At 35.2% G+C, this 10,288-nt stretch overlaps 5 protein-coding genes across 7 annotated transcripts in view; 1 reads left to right on the forward strand and 4 right to left on the reverse strand.

Moving 5' to 3' along the window:
- LOC110377768 (uncharacterized) overlaps positions 1 to 725 on the reverse strand; it is a 73,722-nt gene extending 72,997 nt beyond the window's left edge. Inside the window, exon 1 of the mRNA XM_021336777.3 lies at positions 452 to 725. The gene's annotated coding sequence lies outside the window, so the exon portion shown is untranslated. The remainder of the gene's footprint in view (positions 1 to 451) is intronic.
- A 660-nt stretch (positions 726 to 1,385) lies between these two features.
- Lipt1 (Lipoyltransferase 1) lies at positions 1,386 to 5,590 on the reverse strand. 3 transcript variants are annotated; one of them, XM_021336749.3, is made up of 5 exons: positions 5,404 to 5,590; positions 4,123 to 4,665; positions 3,807 to 3,914; positions 2,864 to 3,077; positions 1,386 to 2,774 (listed from the first exon to the last, which is right to left on the reverse strand). In XM_021336749.3, the coding sequence occupies exons 1-5, from the start codon at positions 5,404 to 5,406 to the stop codon at positions 2,383 to 2,385; spliced, it is 1,260 nt and encodes a 419-aa protein (XP_021192424.2). In that variant the 5' UTR covers positions 5,407 to 5,590; the 3' UTR covers positions 1,386 to 2,382. The 3 variants fall into 3 exon arrangements, with proteins under 3 accessions (XP_021192424.2, XP_063899686.1, XP_063899685.1); XM_064043616.1 differs by having other exon boundaries at positions 2,864 to 3,065; positions 5,404 to 5,587; XM_064043615.1 differs by lacking the exon at positions 5,404 to 5,590 and having other exon boundaries at positions 4,123 to 4,809.
- On the reverse strand, positions 4,819 to 5,044 carry LOC110377758 (uncharacterized; the record flags this gene model as incomplete). Its single annotated transcript, XM_021336762.3, has 1 exon — positions 4,819 to 5,044. A coding segment is annotated over one exon (225 nt), but the record flags the coding sequence as incomplete, so codon positions are not given.
- Positions 5,591 to 6,022: 432 nt separating the features above from the next.
- LOC110377789 (cytochrome b-c1 complex subunit 7) lies at positions 6,023 to 7,354 on the forward strand. The gene is made up of 3 exons (XM_021336806.3): positions 6,023 to 6,182; positions 6,277 to 6,324; positions 7,023 to 7,354. Exons 1-3 carry the CDS (start codon positions 6,152 to 6,154, stop codon positions 7,268 to 7,270), a joined length of 327 nt encoding a protein of 108 aa, XP_021192481.1. The 5' UTR covers positions 6,023 to 6,151; the 3' UTR covers positions 7,271 to 7,354.
- A 174-nt stretch (positions 7,355 to 7,528) lies between these two features.
- Positions 7,529 to 10,288, reverse strand: part of LOC110377764 (sorting nexin-17) — an 8,954-nt gene continuing 6,194 nt past the window's right edge. Inside the window, exon 8 of the mRNA XM_021336768.3 lies at positions 7,529 to 10,079. Coding sequence (XP_021192443.2) covers positions 9,933 to 10,079 — 147 coding nt within the window. The 3' untranslated portion in view covers positions 7,529 to 9,932. The remainder of the gene's footprint in view (positions 10,080 to 10,288) is intronic.

The following is a 10,288-nucleotide window of genomic DNA, read 5'->3' on the forward strand; positions in this document are numbered from 1 at the left end:
CATCTCTTAACTAGCTTTTTCCATCCCAAGATTTACCAAACTCGAAAGATCTCTCCGATTCCAAGCTACCTCAACACAACACCAACTTTTAGCCAAATAAGTTCAGTTGGCTCAAATTATAAATACAGTTACAAGACTTTCTTAAACTTAATATTTAGCCATCAATACCTAAATCAGCTTAGTCTAATAGGCATTCTGCGATTCTTCACCTCTAACGTAAGTAGGTATAGGTAAGGTCCGATGCCCGGTTCAGGCTTCTTCCATTTTTGTCTTATGAAGCCTAACGGTGTTTTCATAACGTTTCAAATGTTCAAATTTTATTTTCAGTTAATCATGTCAGTTGTTGAAAAAATATAAAAATTAAAAAGTTATCAGTAGTCCAACACAAAATTAGGTAGGATTAGATCACCTTAAATATAATGTTGATTATATTATAGATATTCATACTTACTTTTATTCTTTAAAAAACTACAGGCAAACCATGTAATCATACAGTTATTTACTCACAACACTTTCAGTCTTATAGCGTAACAGATAACTAAACTTTACCGGTAAAGTTCAATCTAAACCTATGTTCGCGTGTTTACGCCGTCGTCATGACAACGCATGTAAATACAATATGGCGACGAATGCGCGCGCGCCTCTGTGAACGAACGCAGACTGGCTGCGCCTGCGTCGGCCAGCGACCACCACCGCGGTTCTTCAGAAAGCGAGAGGAAGAGCCCAGGCTCCAAGCGAGTTTTTGTTGTGCGAGGACAAGTGCATGTTCGATTAGTAATAGCATTGATTTGTATGCATGCCTTCCTACGACGCCTCTGGCTACGGCGTACATCTTTTACTTATTAGCGCGGCACTTTACTTTCGTGCCAATTAGAATAACTTAAATAATCACGGTGATATATTAAATGTAAACTGAATCGCTAATTAGGTAAATTAAACCCTGTCATATTATATAAGTTCCGCTAATAATATATCGCTTTGATAACCCTCTAAACATTCGATAACGTTAACAGTCCGATTTCCTTTGATTAGGTAGCTATCTACTTATAGACGTGTATTTCACGCTCGCCCCACTTTATGTAAGGTGCATGAAATAAGGTGCGATGACGGCAGAGTTAACGTCACTCAACGTTACTTTCGACTATCGATTAGTTCATTTTCAGTGGTTAAAATAATTAGTATTTCAAGAATAGATAATATTGCAGTCGAGGCAATCAGTGTCTGGTTAATAATATCTAGTTTAATTAGTACCTACGAGTAACATACGCAGTACACTCTGATAGGAAAGATTGTTAGGTCAACTATTGACCTGCAGTTAGCTATCTATTTATGTTCACAAACCTAAGGAGGAATATTGCTGTTAAAAGATTAAAAAGAAAAACATATTTTTTTTATCATACTTTTTTTATTTCAATGAGTAACTTTCAAATCCAATCTCCCATTTAATAATAATAATAACATAAATCTGTGTCCAATTTCTTAAGCCATTAACTTTATTTCTAAAAGAATCCGATGAGTCACGGATCTCGCAACTTGGCATAGGTATATAAACTACGTATGTTGTTATTATTACAAAGCAACCTCTTGGATATAATTAAACAAAACTTAAAATATACAAATAAAACTAAATTAAATATAATTATTCTACATCCATTTCATACAAAAAAGTCCCCGTTTCGGAGTGGTGTCAAGGAAACACGGTTGCGTGGGTTATGAAATGGGTAAATTAGTCGAATAAAGTCTACACGATGATTACAATACAGTAGGTAATACATGCTACACAAAATGTTTGATAAGTAACATTACGTGGGTACGTTAATTCTGTAACAAAATTATAATTTAATTAATTAAAACAAATGATATGATGCATTCTTGTAGCGTTCGGCACTAGGGTGCGACTCGCGTGAGTAACTCCGGACGGACAGCGCAATATTGACGCGAGGTTCACATAAGCAGGAAAAAATGTCGCAGGAGATTCAAGATCCTTCAAATAGTACCGACAATATTCCGCCAACCATCCAGATATTTACAAATATACACTAAACTAAAAAAAACACATAAGTAATGTAATAAAGCAGTTTGGAAGTTAATAAAGACGAAAAAGAATATTAAAAAGCAGAAGAGAGGAATCTAACAAGATATCACACTTAGTTAGGCGTAAATACATTCAATTGTATAAAAAATATAATTATAATTTACAGACTATTTACATTATTAAATATATTTCATGTTGATAATTGTAGATATAGATTGATACAGCATAATCAACACGAAATCATTAAACAATGTCTACTCAATGTCCACAATATTTTGTTTAATGATACTTATGCTAACATACAGTACTCATAGCTCCTACGTCGTCAAATGTACATAATCCGAGACTTACACTGTATTTACCACTTGGTCGAAGCACTTGGCGACGAACTGTTCCTTGTCGTCCAACTTTCTGACGTCACTGCTGTGTCTCGTGAGCATCGCGTCTTGGAGTGCAGTCAGAGCTTCTGAAGTGAACCTCTTTCCTTTAAGCTGGGTGATGACGGATGCTTCGCCGTGGAAGCCGGACTCCACAAGGCCCGGTGGGATGTTGAGTGTGACGTCATCGATCAGACCTTTGTCGACCGACATGCTTATGACTAGCTCCTGTGTCGCAGAGTACGCCTTGGACGGAGCGAGCAACTCCGCCGGTACGGGGAAAGAGCGGCTCACTGTAAACACGGGTGTTCTGCCGTAGTTCCAGTCCCAAGATTGGAGTTCGTTTCTTAATTCCGCAAGACCTAGAGAGAAAATCATGATTAGGGTCTATCGAAACACTTCATCAACAGATTTCTGAAAATGTTTTGAAGTGATTGATTCAGTAACATACCTGGGAACCAATCGTCAGTAGGGTTAACGAATTGGAAGCCACGTTGCTTTGAGATCTGGCCTTGTCCCCCGTCTTGCAGGCTCAGGGCGGCGGTGCGCAAGTACTCGTAGCCGATGGCAGTCTGCAGGCTCTCCACGGTGACGCGGTTGTCCATCTCCGACAGGTTGGCCACTTCAGAGCGCGTGGATGCCGTCGCCTGAGTCTGTATGCCATGCTAAATAGAATTAAAAATGTCCTTAACTTAAAACTGGAGGGGAGCTATCAAGGTCAGTAGAAAAACAAAGTATTAGTAAAAGAAAAACAACTAAAAGGTTACAACAACAATGATTGTTATGAATACAATTGTTTTAGTAAAAATTGTGCAATCGAGAATATATCTGAGTGTGTGCAAAGAGCTTATGTTCCCTCGCTTTTGTTCCCTCTACACAAACTGATGAATCACACGTAAACAATGAAATGCAACATGTACGACCTATGACATTACTTGAATATGCATAAAAGCATAGTGGGCCTCTGCCTGGTACCGGCTTACTGAATAAATAGTTATAATTTGACTATGCTTGCATATCCAATTTATAATCGTGATGTGTGTGTTCATTTTCGCTTAGATACAGTTATCGCTTCTTGTTATATGGAATAAAATGATGAAATACTCTGTATTGATCAGACACACAAACTACAGATAGCATAAATAGGTCAAAAACAATAGAGTAATAAGAGCATTAGTAGCACAAACAAAAACGTTATTATGAAGATAGTGAAAAGAATTAAAAGAGGTCTACTCATTATTAGCAAGAAAGAAATAAAAGAATGAAGAAGAAAAGGTACTGTATAAGAAAATGAACCTTATTGACATTCAAATAAGAACTATGATAATAAAGCAACGTTATTCCTTTTAATAAGGTCTATTTTCTTATAAAGTGTAGCAGGAGGGTTTACTCACCTCGCGTTTAGCAAGGGCTCTGCTGAGATCTGCCTTATTGGCATTGACTAGAAGTGTGCAGTGATGATATGCTGTCAGACGGCCTAGCTTAGCAGCTGTTCCAGATACCTAGGAAAGTTATCGCTAAGGAAACTAGTATGTTTACATCATGGCTAAATATGAAAATAGGTCAACAAAATGTATTGGAAAAGTACTGTTTATCAAGCTTGGCTTGATTTGCATATGCTTTCAAAAGCAATCCAACAATCCATTTAAAATTATATGATTGAATAATTCATGTTCATAATTATGTAGATTTTCTATTTAAAAAGGATACTTTGTATTTATCTCGAACAACCATGTCTTGACGTTCATTGATGATAGACTTGATTCCAAATCCTCTGAAGAGTGCCCTTTTGATCAGCTCCAAGTTGTATTTCCTGTCGTACCTCTCACGGTGAGTGAAGAAAGTGATGTTCAGGTTTCCACGGTCATGGTACACAGTACCACCACCACTGTTACGTCTTGCTAGAGCTATTTCCCTCTCGTTCAAAAGTGGGACATTGGCTTCCAACCATGGGTTCTGGTGTCTTCCAATCACAACACATGGTTCATTACGCCAAACCATCATCACATGGTGGTTAGAGAAATCCATGTTGCGGTACATCCAGTCTTCGAGAGCCAGGTTGGTGTAGATGTCAGTTGATTGGGACATGAAGACAGACTTGGTGATCTCCCCCTCAGCCGGCAAGTTGCGTTCCTTTTTAGCAGTCACATTGTTACTTGCTGTCACCAGGCTACGAGAGCTGGTTCTTCTTGTGATACCCACCATCAGGCAGGCACTGCTTGCAACTATCTTCTTCATCATTGTCTGAGCCATCTTTAAATGTTATGATATGAAAATTAAGCGTCAAACGGATACTTTTCTGTATGAACTTTATAACCACAGTTTATTAAACGTTAATTATCTATTTTTTAAGTAACCTAATTAAATTGACTAATAACAGTTCAAATAGTCTATGTAATATTATAACCTAGTGCATAGAGCAACCAGCGTCAGTATCAGCCGACGAGAGGGAGATCAGATATTCGTGAAGGGCGATTGTCTGATGCAGCCACTTCCACGTTTGGTGCAGGGTATTAATTCGATAACGAATTCCCAAACAGTCTCGACAGTCACTTGGCATTCCTCTTCTTGAATGCAGGATGAACAAAAAAATCACTACACAATTAACACACGAAGTTGAAATCCGAAGGGATCAAATATTATAACAGTTGTACGCGTACAACGACACAAAATATTACAATAACAATTATCGAGTGAGAACCGAGAACAGTATGTGTTCGCGCCACGATATCTGATGAATTAAATAAAATACCTTCCGCCGTCTCATTTTATTTGTGCTGATAATGATAAGCGGACTGGGGAACTAGGAGGTCGAGCGAGGTCATTCGAAGTTCACTCCAAGACAAGAAAACAAACAGCTTGATAAGAAGCACGAAGTAGCCACGCGCACGCAACCTTATCTAACTTGTCTTGGACATTTCATATTGAAATAGATAAGTAGTGTGTAACTTCTAACCACACGCAGCTTTAATGTTTTCAAAAGATACGTACCATTTCATAATGATTAAAAACTCGGAAAATTATGCTGAAATAAATTCGGATTACAGTCGTTTCTATGTTGTCATCATTGGATCTCAATTATGTTATCGATGATGCTTATACCCAGAAATATTATTCGAAACAATAAAAATCATTTTTTCGATAAAAATTAGTTTTCACGTAAAAATAAGAGAAAAATTGCGTTTTTGACATAATCACATGATATCAGGTGAATGACAGTGACAATGACAAAAGCGCATGATGACATTTGACAATAACTTTTTTGACGGTTTGGACGAAACCAGGAAATATAGTTTTTACTGGAGAATTGAAAGAATAAGACCTAGGCATTTTCAAGAATACTATGATGTTCTTGTGTGGATCAATACGATAGTATTCTTGAAGTTCCCAGATCTTGCGGCCACCGTTGCTTTCCAGTCCAGTTTCTTGATAAATCAGTGGGTTTATAAACATTCATCAGATGTTATTATAGCACATTTGATGAAAAGGATTATGTGCATGTGTCACAGTAGCATATAAAACAGATTATCGCTATTTTTTTGTAACAAGTACTTCTTAATTTTGGCTTTTGAATTCCATGATTTCAGAACGACATCATTAAATTTTTTTATCTGTGCTTGTCAAATTGATTGACAATTGACATTTGATTTACGAACCTTGCACGCAAAAAGACGGTCGTTCTTCGATCGTATTGTGATAAATTCTACCACTGTACCTTGGAATTCAGTGCTGCAATAAAATGGCTTTCAGAACTACTGCTGTCGCCCTCAGTGAGTATAATATATACTTAGTTCTGTATATGATGCTTGTCCATTAAAATGTTTCAATAGTTACAATTTTGTTATGTAACATAATTATTTTCAGACAGCATGAAGAAATGGGCCTACAACATGGCTGGATTCAACAAATACGGTTAGTATACACCTCATATTTCTATTTACATTAGTACAGGCTGAACTCATAGATTGACAAAACAATATTTTTGTATAGGTTAAAAATGGTGTTTGACAAGCCTACAATACATTAGGAACTGGAGTACTGGACCTGTTATTTCTTATTCTAAGAAACACTTTAGTCTAGCGTATTTATGCTTATAAGAATCAAACTAGATGTAGTAGTCATCCAAACACTTGTATACAACAAGATACACTGAAATCATGTCGTCATTTTGAAGTAAATAAAACAAACACAACAACACCATCAGTATTTTGTAAATGCACTATCCTGACCAAACCTACAGCATAGTAAAGTGTAAAACCTGTAGCATGTAATCAAACCAGCTAGCACATGCTTGAACCACCAACCAGAAGGTTAGCCACTCCCAAAATGATGACAAAGTTTGAAAGTTAAATTAGATCAATTACATTAAATTTACTTTAAAACCAAGATTAACCAATACTAAAATAAAGTATTGCTCCAATTTTATGGATGGATCTATTGCTACGATAACAATTAGGCCATGTGCAACTTATTTGTCTACTATATTTAGTGTATTACAACTTTCACATGCCTATATTTTTCTACGTTTTGCACAATATGCACTATAAGTTTCTCTTGTACAAAAATGCATTAGAACTGTATCAAAATAACATATTGAAATATGTTTCCAGGTCTCCTTCGTGATGACTGCCTCTATGAGAACGATGATGTCACTGAGGCTCTCCGTCGTCTCCCCCAGAACGTTGTTGATGAGCGCAACTTCCGTATCGTGCGGGCGATGCAGCTCTCCATGACCAAGACCATCCTTCCCAAGGAAGAGTGGACCAAGTGGGAGGAAGACCAGCTCTACCTCAGCCCCATCGTAGACCAAGTGAAGAAGGAGAGAGCAGAGCGTGAGAACTGGGAGAAGAACTATTAAATAGCATATTGTTGTGTAATGTATGGTGTATTATTATTTAAATAAATTTAGCAATGTTCAAATTGTAAATATTCTTTCCCTTTATATTCTGTTTTTTATTTATTATTCTTTTTTACTTGGGTCTTGATCAAGCTATCAATTTCTTTTGTATGAACTTGATACAGTCTACATCAGTAGTAGTGGTGATAATAACTTGTATTATGTAAAATAATGTAAATAGTATAAGAATTACATACAGTATATAATGAAACACCTACATTAATAGAAACGATTTTATTAAATTTACAAAGTACAAAATAAAAACCTGGTAAAATACAGAATTCAAAGAATTTAATACAAGTGGAGAATCACAAAAACAAGTATGGCAACAAAATATATTATGGCCACTAAGAAAGATTGATATTTTAATACAATATACGACATAAATATGTGGTCCCTTTAAAAATAACACGATTTTTATAACAATAATTAAAATTCACCTTTTCAAGTCAACAATTGGCAATTAGTATGGTATAAATAATTTCAGATATGTTAAAATTAGTTTGATTTAAGTAATTGATTATTCTACGTCTTTTTTAATTCTTGATTCTTTGAGCAACTTACGTAAAGGTAAATATTAGTAAACATTAGAAACAAAAATGTGCGCCTAAAAATATAGCATGTTGAAAATATGGCAAAAAAGTGACGGCTAGAAAGAGATAGCATTCTCTTGCAATGCGCATTTCAAGATATTGACTTAGTTAAAACAAAAGTAACAAATAAAAGCCTTGCAATGCAAGATACAATAATAAATAAATACATCTGAATACGTAATCAGAAAGATGTCTTTTGAATAAAATGCAAAAGGGCCAGTTTTGCCTCAAAGCTAAGGCAGCTTAAAAAACAAGAAAATTCTTATGGTAGGTATATTACAGATACGCATATTCCAGGTTAGATTTTGGTTTGTATAGTCAACAAGCAAATATAAAGAAAAGTAGTAAGTTTATGATAATGAACACTTAAAAGTAGCACATTCACTTATTAGATAGAAGAATAATAACAAAGAATATTTTCTACTGTAGCTTGAGAAAAATATTAATTTTCTATTCTATTAATTATTGATAATTTCTTAAACTTTTGTTGTTGACCATACATAACCCGCTAACGTGTTACTAGTGCTAAAAATTGTGTTTGACGACAATAAAACCTTTGACTGGCATAGACGACGTAAAGAGGTTGGCTATCTATAGTTTACAGTGTTCGAATGAGTGCGTGATGTGAACGAACGCAGGATGATTCCAATGCCAGGGATGGACATAGAAGCATAAATATTTCATCTTACAATTTGGCTTCGAAGTTTTATATCGATAGTAATTTATTGTCAAACACCCCATTAAGGCTAATTCATGCATTCAATCGCACTAATTTCAAGACAATTTTGTCATTGTATAGACAGCATTATCACACAGTTTTCACATATTCACTCATTTGGGGTCGTAGCACACAACAATTCGGGAAGGAAATCGCCATCATATCAACGTTCAGAATAATTCGTTACGAAACTGACTAATCGTAATCGCCTAGCTTCAGGATAATAGGTCCTCTTGATATATGTTTTCAATCTGTTTCCGAGAGTCGATGTGTGCTACGATTTTTACGTACTACAACTATTTATGAACTATTATACTTTAACATAATAATTACGGAAAATTGGTTCAGATCTGTATATTAATTCTAGACGAAATGTTTTTTTTTTCTTCTTAGTCGGGCGAGATCTTTAACGATTTTACAACGGTATATAACTATTGTTCAATAATGTTAAAAATACGTAAGGAAGTTTTTTAAATCGTTTAGTTAACAAACGTATAAACACAACGAGCTCCAAATAACAGAGCCAGAGGGAGATGAAGCTCTCTTTTTCTTCTTTTGATCAACGAGCATAAATGCGCGAGTAGGTATATAAAAACGAAGTATAAATCTTTATGCATTAAAGACTAAAAATATAATCAAACTTGATCGAACATAGGCAAGACAGGAAAAACAAAACAATACCTACCTACAAGGAAAAATTTCGAAGTTACTAATCAAGACAATTTCATAATAAAATTAATGCATATTAATTCCTGTATTTCATACTTTCTGTGAGTCACCCGGACGGACTGCCATTTTTCGGTCGGTTTCAATTTCAATTTATACATAAGTTTTGTTATCAGCCAAACATACTCCCAAAATTCGTAACACAATCCCTAAACCGATACTATTCATACAATTCAATAAACAATGACTAATCAATACAATTCCACTTAATTATTAAAAAAATATGTATACCTAAAATATTTATCAAAATAATTTCATTAACAATTTCACGTAAAGTAAACATATTATTGTTACTTAGTAACTAGAACATACACTCACATAATATGGCAAGTACAGTGTTCGATATGATATGACGTACAGTTTGATATAAACAGTATTCATAGCCACGCACTTACATTAGTAGGTATTATGTAAAAACTACCTATCAAGACAATTAGATAAAAAAATAATTCTGTACAAATACGAAAAAATGCAAATATGTATACAATTTTTACAAGTTTATAAACATTATTGGCAACTTTGTTTCCGAGTGATAATTTTTCTTTGGAAAACATTATTGTAGTTAAATTCGAGGGAAGAGAAGCCCTTATAGTTCTTCGTCTCCAATTGCTTCGAAGGCGTTGTTCTCGACGCATTCTCTGCCGGGCTTGAACGATACAGTCGCGAACTTTTCCGTCAACTTCTGAACGGAAAATATTTCTCTCGAACTGCCAGAGTTGAATGAATCTCCATTCTGAAAACAGAGTTGGTACTCTATTGATTACCTGACCTTTTCAAAGGAATATTAAATCTGTTTTATAGAACTACTACATTAAGGATAAAGCTAGCGGAAAATCATCGCGTTTACTGTTAGATATCGGGTTTCCTATTATATCGTTTAATTTTGCCAAGCAGACTAGCCATATAGGTCAGGTCTACATGATGAATCAGTCTAAAAGTACT

This window comes from Helicoverpa armigera, chromosome 3 (genome assembly GCF_030705265.1).
Source record: "Helicoverpa armigera isolate CAAS_96S chromosome 3, ASM3070526v1, whole genome shotgun sequence".
NCBI lineage: Eukaryota > Metazoa > Arthropoda > Insecta > Lepidoptera > Noctuidae > Helicoverpa > Helicoverpa armigera.